The sequence below is a fragment of the Tauraco erythrolophus genome, chromosome 5 (assembly GCF_009769465.1).
Source record: "Tauraco erythrolophus isolate bTauEry1 chromosome 5, bTauEry1.pri, whole genome shotgun sequence".
NCBI lineage: Eukaryota > Metazoa > Chordata > Aves > Musophagiformes > Musophagidae > Tauraco > Tauraco erythrolophus.
Genome location: NC_141469.1, coordinates 30,287,221 through 30,306,732, shown reverse-complemented (window position 1 = coordinate 30,306,732; position 19,512 = coordinate 30,287,221). Strand labels below are relative to the sequence as shown.

The 19,512-nt window shown below is 42.3% G+C and overlaps 1 protein-coding gene across 3 annotated transcripts in view; it reads left to right on the top strand.

Annotated features, from left to right (window-relative positions):
- Positions 1–19,351, top strand: part of MXD4 (MAX dimerization protein 4) — a 41,643-nt gene extending 22,292 nt beyond the window's left edge. For all 3 annotated transcript variants that reach the window (XM_086611986.1, XM_086611985.1, XM_086611984.1), the window contains exons 4-6: positions 12,279–12,393; positions 15,415–15,574; positions 16,562–19,351. In XM_086611986.1, coding sequence (XP_086468112.1) covers positions 12,279–12,393; positions 15,415–15,574; positions 16,562–16,710 — 424 coding nt within the window. In that variant the 3' untranslated portion in view covers positions 16,711–19,351. The remainder of the gene's footprint in view (positions 1–12,278; positions 12,394–15,414; positions 15,575–16,561) is intronic.
- Positions 19,352–19,512: the final 161 nt, after the last annotated feature.

The following is a 19,512-nucleotide window of genomic DNA, read 5'->3' as shown; positions in this document are numbered from 1 at the left end:
GATACCTCTCTTGCTACTGCTTAAAAGCATTTGAGAGATAGATGTTAAAAGATAATCAGTAGATAACAGGGCCAAAAATAGAAGACACTTGAAACAGAAATTCCTTTTCTATAGGTGTAATAATTGTTCATATTTGTCTGACATTGACTTTGAAGGTTTAAAATACAGAAAACTGTTCTTTATAGATGAGCACAGCCTGCTGCAATGCCAAAATATAGGTTGGAATCTTCTTTTTTTTTTTTTTTTTTCTTCAGAGGAAAAGACGTCCATACAGGGGCAAAAGCTTACTGCAGGGGATTTCAATTGTTTCTGTAATGTTTGGTTTCTGTTGGCTCACTTTCTCGCAAGGTCAGAGATTTTATTGCCTGTGGTCAAAGGATGGAGTACCCTATACATGTAAATTTGACATCGTCACCATCCAGGAAAGACAAATGGCATCCAGCTGCCGTTATGTTTGCTTGTGATGCTTTTGGGAATCCCTATATAGCTTGTAAATTCCTGTAGGCATTTCCCATGAAGCACATCTCGAATTTCTGCATGTTGCTGTTACTTATCTTCAAGACCTGAGACAATGAAGGGCTGTTAAACCTTTCATGGCTGCTTTTCCAGTTAAGAGCAGCTTAAGACAGTGGGATGGCTGAAGCCTGAAGGAAGCTATGAGGACAAGCCTGGCTGCAGAGAGGAGCCTGGAAAAAAATGAGGAGATGAGGGTGGTTAGATGTCAGTCCTGCAGCTGTTAATACCACAAAGCCTGAGCCTACGGTTCCCCAGCAGTTAAAACCGATACCAGCCAGAGCTGCTGGCGTCCCACCTGCCCCAGAGGCCTTGCTGACATGGTCCTGCCTGTGCATTGCCTTGTGCAGGTGCTCCTCTGAGTGCCTGCCATGAACCCATGAAGAAAAAGGACTGGTTGGAAACCAGCTACTGTATGTTGGTTTTGTCATCTTGCTGGTTTGGTCTGCAGGCAGTTTAGGCGCGTGGATGAGCGTGCGGTGGGGTGGCACCAGTGGAGGTGATGCCTGTGTCACGCCTCACACGCCTCTCTGACAGCTCATGCTCACTGTCTGCGGCAGGAGAACTTCAGTGGGAGAAGGTCAAGGAACAATATGGCAACAGGCACTAGCTGTGCAACAGGGCTTTTATTTATTCTGCTGGCCAAAGTCAAAAGTGGCTCTGGGACCCTCGTCAGTCTGTCTGTCTGCTTCTGCTGTCAGGTATGCTCCTGAAGGGACAGCACGTGGGCAGTCTGGCCAGCCACCAGCTGCTGAGGCTCCCATCAGTTGTCTCGCGCTGGTGGTGTTCAGGTTGCTTTATGGGGTTGTTCCAGCCCAAAGCGAGCCTCAGGAGTTGCTGTGATTTGCCCATCTGAGCTACTGCCTCTGGCTTATGGCAGTACATGGGCCACCACAGCTCACCCTCCAGTGGGAACCAGAGTGCAAGGAGCATCACAGTTGGCTTGTAGGCATTTTGAGAGAGAAAGAAATGCTGATGTAGCCCAGTGCTTGTAATTCAGGACAGGCAGCTGTCATTGCACTCAGCAGGGAGCTACTGGAGGGATGGGGAAAGGAGGGAGAGGGGCAGAGAGCAACATGGGCAGTAAAGTCTGCCAGGCATCCCCTCTCTTGGGAGTTAGCATCTCCCCTCTCTTGGGAGTTAGCATCTTCCCTCTCGCAGACCAGCCAGTATTCCCCTGTCTCCGCTTGCATCCCGGCTAGCTTGCTGCACGCTGCTGCCAAGAGCCTTTAGCTGACTAAAAACACACACATCTGTGGCACTGCAGACACTTCCTTTAACTTGTGTTTGCTGAAAGAGGTAAGAATAAGTTCTGGTTTCATGCATATGTTCTAAAGCATGAACAAGCCGCAGCTTTTGGAAGGTAGAAAGGCAAAGTTTTACAGTGTGGAGTCTTGGTTTTGCAAGTGGGCTGAAGTGGCCCTAAGAGAAAGTAAATAAACTGCACTGTGAATGCTGCAGTGTATATAAAGTGAAATAGAGAACATAAATATTTTTCAGAGTGATAAAATGCACAGAACATTGAAATGGTAAGCTGAGCAAGAGGCAGCAGAGGTTTTCTTCTGCCTTCCTTAGCAAGAGGAACAGCACCAGGCATTGCTGAGCAGTATTCACGTGAAAACTTGCAGAAGACTGAGTTCATAGCAGCACTGACTCTTTGAAAGCTAGTGATGATAAGATGCACTCGCAGCCATTGCCTTTGTAGGCAGCTGCTGTCTTGTGTTTGGATACTTCAGAGGTACCCCGAGACCACCAGCTACCTGGCTACCTATCCGCCTGGTTTCGATTTAGCAAAACAGATGCACAATAATATTCAGCACGCTGAAAATGCACGTAGAGGATTAATACTGAAGTAAGTAAAGCAGGCGGCTGCACTGATTGTAGGGCTGTTGTGTTTAATTCACTAACAATCGCTGCAATTAGGCGGCCGCAGCTTTTTCTGCCTGTTAGCTGCCACAGCGCCTTCCCGGGCTTTGCTGCTGAATTTAGTTGCAGAGGCCTCTATGAGGTGTTGGACACGGGCAAAAATGCCATGTGGAACAAACCATGGCTGAATCTTCACCTGCAGCACAAACTTCAGGATTTTGTTCTTAGTATGGAAAAGAAATGACATCTTTTGCAGAATGCTAGTGTTTGGCTTATCTTTTCTTGGATAACAAAAAGCCAAGAGTTTTGCTGTAAGGGCACTACTGAATTTTCTGGTTTTGACTCTGAGGCACTCAACTGTGAGCAGGCATTTCACACATCTCGTAGCAATCGGCACACTGGGTGCCTTGCTATGGTACAGTGCTTTTATACTAAGAGGTTTTCTTTCCTTTTCACTAAAGCAAATTTCTTGTGTTGTTGAAATAGATCATGCAGCTTGAGTATGAGCTAGAGCCTCTTTTGGAAAAAAAAGATGTATTTGAGGTCTCCTTTGTAGAGCAGAAAGTATTGAAAGCATTTCTGACTGAAATATGGAAGAGACAGGATTTTATACTTCAGTGGAGGGTTGTTATCTTCCGTCATATGTAATATTTTGCTGAAGATACACTAAATTCTGTCTGGACCATTAATAAATAGGTTTCTTTAGAATTTTTATATGATTGAATTTCTGTGATTTCTTAAGATGGAAGTTTCTCTATAATCTCTTTAAATGCCTTTGTAAATAGATGTGTTCTAATTAGTACAGGATCATCTTTGCTAGCTTATAAAAAGTATTCTAGAGCTGTAAATATATCATTCCTGACACTTACTTTAAGAAAAGTGTTAACTTAGGGAGGAGTGAGGCCAGTATGCTTGAGTACCAACTTCTGCTAAGCAGAGTGGGGTACATAATTACGTGTGTACCTACATTATATGTATGGCCATGATATCTAGAAATGTACCAAATAATACGAACACATTCAGTTTTCCGTACCATTAAAGACATTTGCAGGAAGACTCAGTCATCGCTCGAGAGTGCGACTGTGCACAAAATAAAGAGCTGAAGCCCTTGAGAGTTCTTGACTTGCTGTGTCAAGCTCTAGTAAGAAAGGGTTGATATTGGAGTCAGAAGGCAGGCAGAATTCCTCACTCTGATTTTGCCTTGGTGGCAGGTGAATCCTGAAGTTGCAATGGGGAAGTTTTTACTGCTAGTGTGCATTTCTTAAGAACTTTGAAATAATGATAAGTTTTTGGATAATGATGCTGTCTGTGTTCATCCTGACCAGTGCAAGTCACATAGGATCCTGAGCTGCTATGTTCGCTGATTCTCTCTAAAACTTGAGTGCTCCCTGTACGCAGCTATTTGCATTTCATAAATAAAACTGTGAAGAGTCTTCCTGTAAAAACACAAGCATCTTACAATTGCAGTTAGCTCACTTCTGTATTTTATGCTGAATTTCATGTCTGGCAGGGAGATAAAATCACCTTTCTTTTGGGAGAAAACACAACCGTTAGTTCACCGCAGGGGTCTCTGACCCAGAGATGTGGGCTCAGCCAAAACCATTTGGTTCACAATGTACCTGGAGAACATTTGACTCCAGAAGTGAATTTTTGGTGCTTCTCCGATTCTTCTCTGACTTTATCCTATGTACGTTACTAAGCCAGAATACATAGTCATTATGCAACAATGAAAAATTTAGTAACTGCTCTATATTTAAACCTTTGTGTATTAACTTCATTGCACAGCACCAGGACCAGGATAGGTTTGAATGTAGAAAAAAATGTGAAACATGAGGGAAGGAATCTGAAATGCTTCATTAACTCTCTCCAGTTTGTAACAAATCTTTGTCTTCCTCTAGATTCATTTGAAATAAGTTTACATTCTTGGAAGTGGGGGGATTGTTTGTATTAAAAACTCTATGAAGTAGGACTGAATTTGCTTTGTGATAGGGTCTGAGGCTGTCTGTTTTTTGGACTAAAATGGTTAATGTACAGAAATAATGAATTTTTAGGTTTTGCATCTATTTTGAATATATCTGTTGTTCTTACTAGTGCGGCTTGTAATGATTGCATTTCCAGTGTCATTTGAGTGTTTGATCTATAGTGTCCTTTTCTTTTCAAAACATCACTAAGCAAGTATATTTAGCAGTTGATTCGAGAGTATGTCAACCTCCTGTACATGCAGCTAGTTTAGTAGACTAAATTTGGGACATCTGAAATACAGACACATGTTTGGCCATGCAAGCATTTTTAGCATGGAAAGCACCTTGCAGAAAGCAGTTAGGGCCTTCTTGTGAAGCAAGCATTGTTTCATGCCCATAGGTGCTTCAGTGATAAATTATGGTGTGCGAGGTACATTGGGCTGTGGGTGTTGAAGCAACAACACTGTCTAACCCAGTCAACTTCTGCTGGAGCCAGCATGACAGGAAATTCAGAGCATGCAGTATGGGAATATGGACATTTAGTGGCTTTTTGTCCATTTCCCAGTGTTGCTGCCCATCAGCTGGAAATGCTGCAGCTCTAAGATGCCTCCCAGTATGGCCAAGACAGCTCCATGTCTTGACTGGGCAATCTGCTAGTAGGAGTGAGTGGGTGTGGACCAGACAGAGCTGTTCTGAGGCTTCCCACGGGATGATAAACTCTGCTGACAGTTGCTCCTTCCCTTTTACAGCCAGCCTTGGGTTGACAAGAGAATGTGTACACGTGAGAGAGTCATTCTTGTAATATGGGGAGGCTGTGGACTGAGACTTTGAGGATGTGCAAGGTGAACTCTGTCATGAATTTGGCTTCTCTCTTGTGAGTTTTATGCTCTTGTCCACGATTGTTGAGAAACAGATGAAGATGGCCTTTCTGAGTCAGCAGCACAAAGTCAACAGCAGGAACTGCTGTTTATGTCTTCAGGTGCAGCTTCGAGGGTATGCCTACACCATGCTACTTCCCATAAACGCATGGAAGGTTGTGGGCAGCTTTGTCTGCGTGGGCTGCCCAGCCAGGCTGGCAGGATCGGCAAGCGCGTGTTTCACACGACGGGGTTTTTCACTGTCACCCTGTACCATGAGTGTCTGTGGCCATTTAATGTCTGTTGCTGAGGGCTGGCTGAGGTGTGCCACGCTGAGGACAAAGCAGCTTGTTTTGGACGTGCACTTGCCAAAGGAGGGCTTTCCCTTTCCAGCAGGCTTTGTGCAGATCAGTGGCTTAAACAATGGATGCTGTTCCCTCCCACAGATACGGTCTGTAGATTTACACTTGTATGGTTTAGGAAACACACCTTCGCTGCTATCAAAAAACTATGCAACTACTGGCTGAACAACTGTCTGCTGTCTGACCAGCTGCAGGCCATTTCTGTCTGCTGTGCTGGGCCTAAAAAAGCCCTGGAGAGCCTCTGTGGAAAGACTGCAAGTGAGTTGGGTCCCTCCACAAACCTACCAGCGCTGCATCGATCAGACTGGCACAAGTTTTATTGCAAAACTGGGGTGGTTTTTTTTTGCCGTTAGGTGAATGGGAGCAATCTCGTGAGACAAACGTTACAGCTTACAAGCAATCTCTGATTTGAATACTTCTAGAAATGTTGATTGGAGGGACCTCTGAATGGTGATGGCTTTGTCTGGGTACATCTTGAAAAACCTCCAAGGATGGCACTTCTACAGCCTTTTGCCAACCGATTCTGATTGTGCACCACTGCCCTGGTTAAAAATTAGTTTCCTAATGTCCATCCTGAACCTCCCAATTCACATTGCCTCTTGTATTATTTGGCCCTACTGAGAAATACTTTGTTCCCATTGCAACCACCCATCAAGTAGTTGTAGGAATTTCTTGGAATTGTTGCAGTTTCCTTGGAATGAAGATTATCCAGTGTGAACAATAGGCTTTTTTGTTTCTTTTTTTTTTTATTCCTCTGCATCTTAGTATAAGATTTCTTGGTGTGTTAAAATGGACTTGCATCTGGGATTTCATACATATAGGGAAGCTTACTGACCATTATCTAATAGACTTATTGTCATTGGTTAACCCCGGCTGGCAACTCAGCCCCACCCAACCGCTCACTCATTTTCCCCCCAGTGGGATGGGGCAGAGAGTCAGAAGAGTGAAAGTGAGAAAACTCGTGGGTTGAGATAAAGACAGTTTAATAGGTAAAACAAAAGTCGTGCATACAAGCAAAGCAAAACAAGGAATTCATTCACTACTTCCCATGGGCAGGCAGGTGTTCAGGCATCTCCAGGACAGCAGGGCTCCATCACGCATAACACATATCTGAAAAGACGAACGCCGTCACTCTGAACATCCTGCCCTTCCTTCTTCTTCCCTCAGTTTTGTATGCTGAGCATGATGTCATATGGTATGGAATATCCCTTTGGTTAATTGGGGTCAACTGTCCCGGCTGTGTCCGCTCCCAGCTTCTCGTGCCTCCCCAGCCTGCTCACTGGTGGGGTGGGGTGAGAAGCAGAAAAGGCCTTGGCTCTGTGTGAGCACTGCTCAGCAGTAACGAAAACATCCCTGTGTTACCAACACTGTTTTCAGCACAAATCCAAAACACAGCCCCATAGTAGCTACTATGAAGAAAATAAACAAAACCAGCACACTCATTTAACACAATCTTGAAATTGGTTAGGGTCAAAGATCCTAACTTACTTCTGCATGGCAGCCTTTTTTTGAGAAGTGGTGAACTGTAGCTTTTCTGGCCAGCATTGCTCTTGTCTTTTCATTGCCAAACACTGGAACAAGCTGGAGTCTCTGAGGACTTGAGTCAGTGAGTGGTCTTCAAATGAACTTCTGGTGGATGTCCTCATACCGGGGATATTCCTAACAGCACTCTGTTGCTGCTTCGTCCCTCCAAGCCGTGGGGCTCCAGGGTTCATTTTGTTACCAGTTCTGAAATACCTGCCAGCATTGCCCATCACAGCTTTCATGGATTCAAAACAAGTTCCAGGGAATTCCAGCTGGTACCTGTTATATTAGTTGTCAACAGTTACATTCACCTTTATGTGAACGCGGTGAACCACCCAGCTGCTCCTGGATGTGGCCACTGTGGAATGCTGGCCAAACCTGCATGGTTAGTAATTCATTTTTATTAAGCATTAAAAGACCTATAATGCAGATTTATAGGACCATGTTGTGAGCTCACTTTTGGGGAAACACTGAAGTCTTGAACATCTGAAAGCCCTTTATCTTCTGGCAGAAAGAAGATGTGGTAAAACAGAGACAGGTCACCCATGCGCCTCTCTCCATGCATGGGGCTGCACTCAAAATGGAGAGCTGCAGGTTTAAGGATGCAGATTTTGGATGGCTTTTTTTTTTAGATCCTTACCTTTCCTGATAAATTCAGTAGCAGTGATGAGGGGGATATTTCTGTGCATCCACGTGAGGTGAGAAAAGTGCTCGCTTCTGTGGGCACTGGTGTCCTGGCCTGACACCATGCTTTGTGTGGGTGAAGGTGTAACAGTCGGGTTTCAAAGCTGGAGCAGAGCATAGTTACCAAACTTCAACCACGTTTCATGCACAGAGATCGTTACCCCGTTGCTCTGAGACCAAGCTGCTTTTTTTTTTGCTTAGTTTCTAGGTGGAATTTAAGGCATGAGCTGCAAAACATGGAGCAGCTCTGGCTGCGATTACCTCTGTGAGTGCCTTTCCCTCCTCCAGCAGCCACAGTCAGCCGAGGAGAAGCAAAAGCTGTCAGGTCCCTGCAGAAAAACAGAGAAATTAGTGTTGGCAGAGTCTGTACGCGACAACTTACCTGCTGTGAAGTTTGAGTCCCCTGTTCCTGCTGGTGTGATCTGTTAACATAAAATGCCTGAAATGTTTTCTTACATTCTTACAGTTTTTTCTAAGATGCGTAAGATGAAAAACATGGGGATATTTTACTCCAGTACCACTGGAATTGTGGTGGGCTGGTTTTCTTTTTTTTTATGTTCACAATCTATGCCATTGATTATGCTGTTGTGTTATAATATTTGAGTTAGCCACATAAACACGCCTTTATTTAAGTAAAGATCTATGTGCTTACACTTTTAAGATCTTTAATGGTTTCATAGGTGCTGTGTAAATAAATGAAAGAAAAGGTGAATTTAGAGCAGGTCTTTTAGGAAGTGTGTTTATTACATATAGTGCTATCAATTGCTGGTGCTGAGAATGCCATAAAGCAATTTTTTTAATATTTAGATATTTTTAATTCTTCTTCTTGTAGGTCAGTTAAAATATTCTTAGCTTCAGTCATGTGTTCTTTGTGGCACTTCTGTAAAGTCCTGCTTTACCTGGTTGGCAGGTAACATAAAAGAATTAGCACTTTAATAAAGACACACAGCCGTGGCCACTGGATCTTGGTGATGTTTCCATTAATTCCCCAGTGGATGGTAAGGAAGTGCACTAAATCCTTATTTTCTCCCTGTGGTATGCAGACTTTCTTCAAATAGTAATAGAGGCAGATAAGTTGAGTATGTAGTCTGGTTTCATTAACGTTTTCCAGGATTAATATTAAGTAGATCTCAGATCAACAGTTTTGTATGTTCCTTATTAGGCTTTTAGTTACTGCAAGTATATTGATCATTCTATTTCAATGTATTTAACTCTCTGTTTACTACTTGGATACTATTCTTGTCCTTTTCCTTGCCACATCCTCCTTGTCGTGGTTTTAGGCTGATCCAGCAACTAAAACTCACACAGTCTCTCCTTCTCCAGTAAAGTGGAGAGGAGAAGAATATAATAAAGGGACTGAGGGATGAGACAAGAACAGAGGGAGCACCCACCAACCATCGTCCTGGGCAAAACAGACTTGGCTTTCTTAAAAGCAAAACAATTTATTGATGGTTACTTAAAAGGACAAAGGGAAACAAAACCGGTTACGTGAGAGGATAAAAAGAAACAAAGCCAGATCTTAAAAATAGACACCTTCCTTCCCCCCCCCCCCCCCCCCCCCCCCCAGCAGCGCAGGGGGCAGGGACTGGGGGAGTGCAGGTCAGTTCATTCTGTGCTGTTACTGCTGCTTCTCTCTTAAAAGAGGAGGAGTCCTTACACCCTTTTCCCCTGCTCCAGTGGATCCCCTACCCACGAGGAAAAATCCACAAACTTCTCCAGCGTGAGTCCAGCCCACAGGAAGCAATCCTTCCCCACAGATTGCTCCGGTGTGGGCTTTACCACAGTCTCAGATACTTAGGGAGTTGTAGCCACTCGCTCCAGTGTGGGTCATCACGCAGACTCCAGATGCCTCTCTGCCTTGTCGTGCATCCCAACACGACCATCCTCAGGCTCAGGCATCTTCTCTCCACGGGCTGCGAGTGGGTCTCTACTCCACCGAGGCCGTCCTGGTTGCAGGGGGGCCACCTGCTATCTCACCACCAGCTGCAGGGGAAACTCGGCTCCGGCACACCTCCTCCCGCTCCATCCTCACTGACCTGCTGTCGATGCAGCTGTTTCTCTCAAATCTCAGTCCTCTCCAGGTGAACTCAGCCCAGTGGGCACCCTGGGAGTGGGGTGCCCCCGAGTTCCCCAGCCGGCTCCGCTGCCGCCATTCTCCGTGGGCGGCGCCGGCCCGACGCAGGCAGCTGCCCGGCCGGGAGCCAGGGAGCGGGGGCAGTGCCCTCCTCCCTTCTCTCCTTGCTCCTGGGCAAAGCACCTTTTCCGGTTCCTTTGTCCTGACTTAAATAGGGCAATTCGCAGAGGCGCTGATTGGCTCAAGCCTGAGGGGGATGGCAGTCCGATCTGGTGGCCAGAACCAGGTCTGACCCGGTTCCAAAACCAGGGAGGTCACAGGAAGCAAAGCCCCTCTCCTGCCACCAGAACCCCCACCCCCTCCACATCAAACCATGACACTCCTTTATCTTCAGGCCTCTCTTTCTTGACAGCTGTCTAAATACTGTTGCATCCAAGTTGTGCTTTTGAGTGACGCAGATGATTGCATGTGTGTTTAGAAGCCATTTAAAAAACAAAAAGATTAATTGAATTTAGTCCCTGAAGCAAGATTTTTTTATTTCAAACAAAAGACCAGCCAGATAGTTGATCAAGATTACAAACACAGAAGTAAAAATTTACCTGATTAGGATTTTCTGTATGAGTACCAGTAGTCCCTAATTCTGGTACTTCACCTTTGAGGTCTATTTAAATTAGATTCTAGTTTAAATTCGCAGAGTTGCTCTGCGATCTGATGGGGCTATTTTTGTGACTGTTTACCCTAATCTTTGTTGCTGTTATTTGAATAAAAGAATATAGATGGTTAGGTTTAGAGCCTTGTATTTAAAAAAAAAACAGGCCTAAACAAAGAATCTGTCATCAGTTTTCTCTTGAGAATCACATTTTCACCAATATTCTTTTTTTCCCCTAAGTGGCTTGAAGAAAGAATTTACAACTTTATAGAAATGCTCTTTGAATTCCTACCTAATACATCGCTGATTTATAGGCAGCCAGAACTAAACATGTGAGTGTGTAGTCATTACAGTACTGTACTTCAATTAGATTTTATTTTGCTTTGGGTTTTTTCCCCATTGATTCTCAGGTTGTTTTCACATTACACTAATCATTCCAATTGCACATGTGTAATTTGTCATTTGGTGAATATTAAATCCTCTTCCGCTGCATTTCAAACACTGATGCTGAATTCTGGTTCTGAACTGATTGTTCAAAAGAAAGTTCATTCTTGGCCAGAAGTGCTAAATTTCCTGCAAAGTTTGTTTCCGTCATGCAGCATCGTGCAGATGTGTAAAAGATGATTATTCATCTCACATTTGTGATCCACTTCACTTACTACTACTGCTTTGTGGGGGATGTCAGCATGCTCTGGATCATGACTTTGTTCAATCTGTAACAAACTGGCGCAAAGGGAAATATTAGTGATGTTGGTCTTGTAAGCGCTTCCACATCTATTTCTGTCTCATCGCAAAACTGAAAGGTGATTTTGTATGGATTCCTGTTCAAGAATTGTGCATTAAAACCAGGAGAGATTTTCTTTTGGATTTAACTGTAGAAACATGCTCCCATACTGTTCTGTTGTTTGCCACTGCCTTATTCTGGATAGTTGAAGCAACTGTTTTCATGGACTACTGTATTGCCAGCTTCTTTCTCAAAGACAGCTGAAGTTTGGAAGCAAAGGATCTGTAGAAATACCACTTTGTTTATCCTCTTTTTACTGATGGATTTAATGTCATTGGTACAGAGAGATTGTTGAGAGCAGCAGTAGTGATACTTGCAAAGGAGTAAGGGAGAAAGCAAGACCCAATGTGGCTGGAAGTATTTTCTCTTGTGTGTTTGTAATAAAGGTTGTCCTGGCTGGATGGTGAGAGGAGGAATGTCTCCTTCTCAAGAGGACTGTGGGTCAGTAGATGGGAGGAGAAGGGGGATCAGGACCTTCCTCTTGATAAACCATGGCTGGAAGCAGCTCAGTGCTGTGCAGAGCTGCACGGATGCCCTTGCCTTATGTAGCAGGAGCATGTCATCGCATCAGGCAGGGCTAATGGGGGAGATGGGAATTGGGGCCCGCAGCCTCCCTGCTCCCTCTCACAGCTCCATCTCTGCCTGCAAAAGTCACCAGGTTGGAATGAAGTCCAAGTTTTCCTTCTTTACCCAGCCATGAATTCAGTGGGCAGCCTTGCCTGGATTTTCAGATCTCTGAGCATACTCCTCCTTCGTTAAGGGACTAACCAGACTGAGCAAACTGCTTTGAAATGTAGGTATGAAGTGACTATCTGAATGTGCCAAGCAGCACAACTGCATTTCAAGTGACCTTTCAGTCTGAAACTTTGCCAAAGGGAGGGGAAAGGAAGCCACCGTTGTATTGAGTTCTGCACAGAGATCCTGCAAACAGATGGTGTTTGCATATAGGATATGCTGTTCGGGTGCAACTTTACTACAATGCTCTTCATTTTTAATAATTTCAGGCGGGCTAAACTCCGGCTATATTTGGAACAGCTAAAACAGCTTGTGCCTCTCGGGCCGGACAGCACCAGACACACCACTCTAAGTCTGTTGAAAAGAGCCAAGATGCATATCAAGGTAAAAGCATTCATCCATATTTTTATTTCTTTTAAAGGAGAAGCTTCCAGAATGTGTATCCATGGAGAGGAAACTAATTTTCACACAAAATCCATATCCGTATGTCCGATCTCTGGCTATATTTGCCTTCATTAGTTGAAAGGATTTCAGTCACAGTATCAAGGTTTTGTGTTTCGCAATTTACCCTGCAGTCTCAGATATATAAAACGGTGATTTTGTGATTTCTGCTTAGTTACTAGTGGTTTACATTGTACTTTAATAAAATAATATATATGTATCAAAGCTGTTCTTTTTATTAATGTATTTTTTTTTTAAAGACTGAGCAAAGTAGCATTGTTCTGCATTGATTTCAATGTAAAAAGCCAGATCCATTCATGATTGAAAAAAACTAATGAAGTCAAAGGGTTTATAGCTACTAGTAAGTCTTATCCTCATCCCACGTCTTGATGACCAGACCCTGGAGCATTTGACAATCATTTAAAAGTAACCAAAAATGAACTGCAGTCTCCTGTTAGTTGCTGCTCCCCTTGCATGTTTCACAGAGTAACAAGTTTAAAACAAAAACGAACCCAAAATCTCACCTGTGATCCAGCAGCAGTGCAGGTTATACATTTGCACAGGTAATTCAAAGGGAATTATGCCTCAGGCCTCCTCTCTCCAAAGACATCTTCACTCCTATTTTCACTGTTGTCATTTTCAGGAGAATGGGGTTATATGCAGAAATAAGACGAATGGGTATTCAAATGTAAAAGTTAAAGAACAGGTTTCTGCCACTGTGTCCAGGACTGTAATATTTCCAGTGTTGCAGGGAAACAGGTCAAGAAAAGTGTCAGGAGAGGCTGAACACTGCCAGTAATCTTGGATATTTTGGAGAACAGCCTGCTATTGTACAGCATTGAGATTCACGGCAGTTGCAGAAATGTGTAGTTCATATGAAGAATTAAAGATTAATTTAAGCAAAACCACTCTTGTGAACAAGTTTACTGAACTACTTCTTCAGCTCTTGTAAGCACATTTACTCCAGCTGGGCAACCCCTGTTTTTACCATTTGAGAATTTGGCCTCTTGTTTATAATTCAGGCTAACATGCGTGAAAGGCACTGCATGTGGTTTTTGTCTTGGGCTGCCCCCCTATCATGGGCTTATGCATACAAATTGAAAAACTGTTTTAACAAGTGGCAAGTGTGAGAGATTAGCCATGTAGTTACCGTTTCAGCTGCTGATAAAAAAAAGCTAGGAACGGATTCTTTCCAATTCCATCGTGCATGGTACCAAGTACTCATTTTCTGAAAACTGAAACTGAAGTTTAGCTTTCTTTTTAAGATTTTAACTGAACCTACCCTAACTGGGTTGCCACTTAATTGCTCCTCTTCGTCAGGTCAGCTGCCTCCCCGCTGCACTGCCAGACGCACGCCAGTGCCTGTCTGCCGTTTCTAACGCAGTCGTTAGTTGTGAGCTTTTCACACACACTCCCTCCATGTATTGAAACTTGCCCTGAAAGATTGGACCATTTTGAGTCTCCTGGATATGAATCACTGAGTTCATTCCTAAAATAGTTGTTAAGAGTTTGGGACTGCAGCCAGGAAAATACAGGAAAAGGAAATCTGATCAGTTGGGCACATTTGGTTTGTTGTGTACACGGGTGTACCAACCCCTTTTCTTATTATAACATTGTGTATCCACGTATGATGCATTTCTGCGTAGTGTGTTGCCTGGGAGGGGGCTTTAAACAAGGCTGCAGCAGTTAGATTTCATTCAGCCAGGAAACTGCCCAGTTCAATAGTGTCAGTTATTTTTTTCAAAGATAAATACTTTAGCTTTCAGGCTTGCATTGGAACAGCAAAATCTCTGAAGTCTTTGCTTGCAGTTTGCTGTGCACTGTCCCACTCCGCTCTCCTCAGAAAACCACACATAGGTTCATTCAGACGGTAGGGAGGAATCGTCAGCAGCTGTATTCACTCCCTGCACATCTCCTAAGTCTCAGTGGTCGTGTAAACACAGCTCACACAGAAATTAGGTCTTTCTTCCAAGTGCTTTTACTGCTACAACCTGTAATTCACTTCATCAGTTAGATTTTTTTTTAAGTAATATACGGTGTTTTGATTTCCTTCCTGCTTTTGATCCCATCACACTCCTTACACTTTCTTCCCTAAGTATGTAGTCATCTTTTTAAAATGGCTTTCATCAGTGATTTGGAAGAGGGTTCAGTTGGAATCTTAAAAGGTACTATTATTACATTTGAACCAACAGTGTAGCACATTTTACCAGGTGCGAAGTACACTTCTTATTTGCAAAACTAATACCTTCTTTTATTGAAGGAGAGGAGAGATTTTAGGTACATGTGCAGAAGGATCCTTTCACAGGCTGTTTGCTGAGAAGTTTTGTAGGTTTTGTAGGAGGTTGTCACAGAATTACCACATTTGCTCTGCAGTTGAAGGAAAAAAAATACAAGAATAAAGAGACTTGTTAGTAAATTCCTCCTACTATATATAATTAATATTGCTTATTGTTAATGAAGCTTTTTAAGTGGCAAAAAATTTCCATGGCTTGCGGTAGGAGGGAGAGCATTCAGGAGGCTCGCAGTGGTTCTTTTGTAGTGATAGGTTTCTTATTTCACCTAAAGAGGCGTTACGTTCTGACTGAAACTTGAGCTGTGCTCCAGTTATCAAAGATGATGCTAGTTTTGCCTGATAAAACGATTTAAATATTCCCCACAACCAAGGCAACAACAATTCAGTCTTAGCTGAGGAATGTCTGCTAGTGGCAAAAGAGTTTCTGAGGGATTTCCCCCCCCCGCCCCGGGTATCTGTGTATCTTTCTGTGAAACAAATTCAGCTCTGGCCTAGCCTGCTTAAATTGTACTGACCTCTGCAGAACGGTAAGAAAAAATTAAAAAATTTAATTTGAATTTAATTAAAATATTTAAATTGCTTTAAAATTACTGTTTATGATAAGATCTTAAGTTACTTATATTTTAACATGAGTAGAAACTGTTGACTTACTGTCTTTCTCTCCCTTTAAGAAATTGGAAGAACAGGACCGAAAAGCTCTAAATATTAAAGAACAATTACAGCGGGAACACCGCTACCTCAAACGCAGATTGGAGCAGCTATCCGTGCAGGGCATGGAGCGTATCCGCACTGACAGTATGGGATCAACAATATCCACTGACTCTGAACAAGGTAATTGAACGGGGGCTTCCCAAAGGGAGTTGCTGGAGCAGGAAGGAAAAGGGAAGTTGGGAAGTGAGAAAACATTATTTAGAACCAAAATCAAGCTTTCAACAAAACCCAGACAAAATTGTTCCATTTTGCGATTCGCAGAATAAAAAACTACTGCATCTTTTTTCCATTAGTTGAAAAACTTTTCTAATCAATTTTGAAACTGTTAATACCGCATGAATTTTTAAAAGCTATTTATACTGCATGTGTTTTTGCCAGTTTTTTTAACAATTACCATTTAATGTTCAGAATTGTTAGTGTAATTATTGGTAAGGCTGGCATAATATTTTCTTCTTGGGAGAAAAGATCTTATTGGTCTTAATTCATTTGTGTGAATAAATGAATTCCACATCATTAACTGGGAAATCTTAAAATATTTTCTGTGTAACGATCACCCAAGTGCTCCCTACATTTGGTTCTCATTTAAGGCAGAGCTCTTCAAGCTCCCTGTCGCCATTTCTTGTTTGCTCATTTGAAGTTTTTCTGTGCCTGAACACTGGCACTGACTTTTTCAGGGCCTCTAGGAGATGAGTTGTCGGTCACGGTGCGGTTACCGGTGGACAGATGGCTACACCACGGTCGCTACTAGCTGACACCTGCATAGGTTGGAATTACCATGAACAGTGCTGCAGTACTGTGGCCTCTGAGGATTGTTTTTTTTTTTAAGATCAGTGTCTGTGCGCAGGTTGGAACAGTTCTGTGACAGCATTTGGTATTGATGTCATGCAGTATGTTTATGTGGATGAGGACAGAAGGGATTTCAGTTCTCAGGTGGACAAGATGATCCTTTCCTCAGGAGCTACTGTTCCATTTTTTTTTTTCAATGACAGAAAATGAAGTATGATTCAGATTTCACCTGAACACTGATTGGCTCAGACAATACTGGCCCGTGATTACTTGCCACAACTGCTGCCTTTCTGAAAATGTGCCTTCTTATGTTTTCTTTAGAAGTAGACATTGAAGGAATGGAGTTTACTCCAGGTGAAATGGACAGTATTGGAAGTGCCAGTGATGCTGAAGACCACTACAGTTTGCAAAGCGGTTCGAGTGACGGAGGTTACACACATTCCCGCAGACTGAATGCCAGGCTCTCATAGTGCCTGAGTTACCCGTTCAACTCAGGACCATCTGACTGAAGCACTTATATATGAATATTCCAGAGGTGTCAACTGCCACTCTTCCGGGAAACCCCAACCACAGTACTCTGACATGGAGGTTTCTTACCCACGGTTCCCTGCACTGTAACCACAATATTAGATATTGTAAATCATGGGTTTGCTGCAGAGAACTGTGGTTAGGTACAGTTGTGACTTAAAGCTAGCTTGATGTAGCCATACTGCAAATTAAAGAAAATAAATTTTGTCATTCCATTCAAGAAGTATTAAATTCAAACTGTTGGAAGCATGGTGTAAGGGAGTTTGACAGTTATTTTGATTTTGCAGAAACCATTTCAAACATGGAAGAATAAATGGAATCTACGATGTGTTAGGGATTCGGAGATACGAAAACCTAAAACTACTTTTTGTGGTATTTTTTCATGAGAAAAAACCCCAAAACATTTTTAACGCTGTATAGCAGGTTCTATAGAGTAAATTCTTTCAGCAGTTGTTGTTTGGGTGAAGCAGGCAGATAACTCTTCAAATCTCAGATGATCTTTAGAAAAGGTCATATTTACAAGTCACTACTGTACTTCAAAACGGGGGAAAAGCCAGCTCTAATGATGACTTCATGTGGGATGATCTCAACTTTCTTTTGCTTTTTTGTATTCAATATCCAACCAGCAGCAAATCATTCTATCCATGTTAATGGGAGCAGCAGAAAGCAACACTGCAATTTTAACCTGTTATCGTGGAATGGATGACATTTGAAGCATTTCAGTGGTTTTTTTGGGTTGTTTTTTTTTTCATTTCTTTGTCTGAAGAATACAGAACTCAAGTGATCCAGTTTGTGATAGTTAATCTTTCCTTGCAAGGAAATGAAATCTCTGTTTGCTTGTATTTTTTTTCTTTTCTTCTATTTACACATGTCAAAACATTTTTATGGAAGGCATGGCTTAAAATTACAGTATTCAGCTAGAAGATAATTAATCTTTTTTTTTCTTTTGCACACTATAATTGCATTTTCTATTCTTAAAAAAGTGCAAAAAAAATAAAATGTATGCTGTAAAACAGCAAAGTTTATTTAGTACTCATCAAGCTGTTCAGAACATATTTACCCAAATTGTAGCAATACTATGAAGATGTATTTTAATACAACTTCTGCTTAGTGAAGTCATTAGAGCTTGGCTTGCCGGGTAAGAAAAAAATGGACCAGTCTTTGCATTATCTGTTTAAAGAAGGTCTTTTAAAAAAAAAAAAGAAGAAAAAAAAAGAAAAAAAAAAGGAAAAAAAAAGAAAAAAGCTATAAACACTTTTAGGGAAGTGATTTTAGCAAGTGTAGTCTATATTTCCTGTAAGAGATTTTGTATTATATTTTCCTAAATGTTCTCATTTACTTGTATAGGGAGGGGAATGGTACAGACCCAGACCAGAGTCTCAGGGACTCTTCACCTTTGTCATATTGTGCCTTGGTGACCATTTATGTATGCCTCTCCTTCTCATTGTTTAAAGGACAACTAAGCTTTGTTTCGAGACCCTCTGTTCGAATGGTCAGTTGTCCACCTTCTTACGGATGAAGCAGAGAGGTGTATTTATATCTTCACCCTCTCACAACTGATTCAGTGTGGCTTTAAGTGAATTCATAAAATTAGGTTTTGGTGCGAGGGTTAATCGTCTTTGCGTAAGCCCTCCCTTGGATTCTTCAGCACCCAAATCTGTATTTTGTTAGCTTATAAAGTCAGGGTCTCTGTGAGACCAGTGCTCGGTGGCTAGGGAAACACAAACGTACTGTGTAAGGCTATGGGATGTCCAAGTGTGGTGCCATTTTTAGCATTCAGATACAAGACCTCATGACAGACTGACCATAATGATCAAAAACAAAGATTCAGTTGTTCTTTCAACATCTGACATACGTGTCCTCCCTTTGGCTCTTACAACACGGAGTAGAAACATGAATACATTTTGTGGCAGCTTACAGATCCTTGTTTGCACTCTCGCTTACTGCTTGGAACTTGCCAACAAGGAAAACGTGTATGTTTAATTTACATAACCTAATGGATGGCCACCCCTACTTTGGCTCTGGGGAGGGGCCTAAGGTTATAAACTCTGGCAGCTGAATAAGAAAACAATTAACCTTTTCTGTGATGCAGGTTTTGGTATTATGTTCTATACACCTTGCATATTACTAAAATCCTCATTGTTGGGGAAAGCACACAGCAATATACTCATTGTGTGTAGCTGACAAGCAGCAGAAATTACTAGCTCCTTTGGTGCATATGTAACTAATTTCCAAATCATGGAAAAAAAAAAAAAGAGTTTACTTTAACACACGACTGTTAACGAGAAAAAAAAAGGCTAGTATATTGTTGCTGTTCATTTATTATATAATGAACACACTCATGAATTGTAAAGTGTTTCCTTTCATGACAAGCAGCTCTTGCACAGAACCTCCTAATGAAAAGAGATTTGAAACTTAACAGAAGGAAAACCAAGATTTTAAATTGAACATTATTGTACCTTAGGTCGACCTGAAATTTTCCTTTTAAAGATGAATGTGCTAACTTAATGAGTTCTTCCACGCTGGGTATCCATGGCTTTGTAGATCTTATATTTTCAATAAAAATTACTCGAATAATCTTGAGTGGAAATAAAAAGGGTTTATTTGTTTTTACTTTTCAGTCATTACAGCCGGGGGCCATACTGCCTGTGTCATTCTCCCTCAAGCGCAGCCCCGTTTCAGGCGGTGTTTTCAGGCACAGCCCCTTTTCGCATCTGGGACCGAAGCAGCCCAGCGGAAGGCCA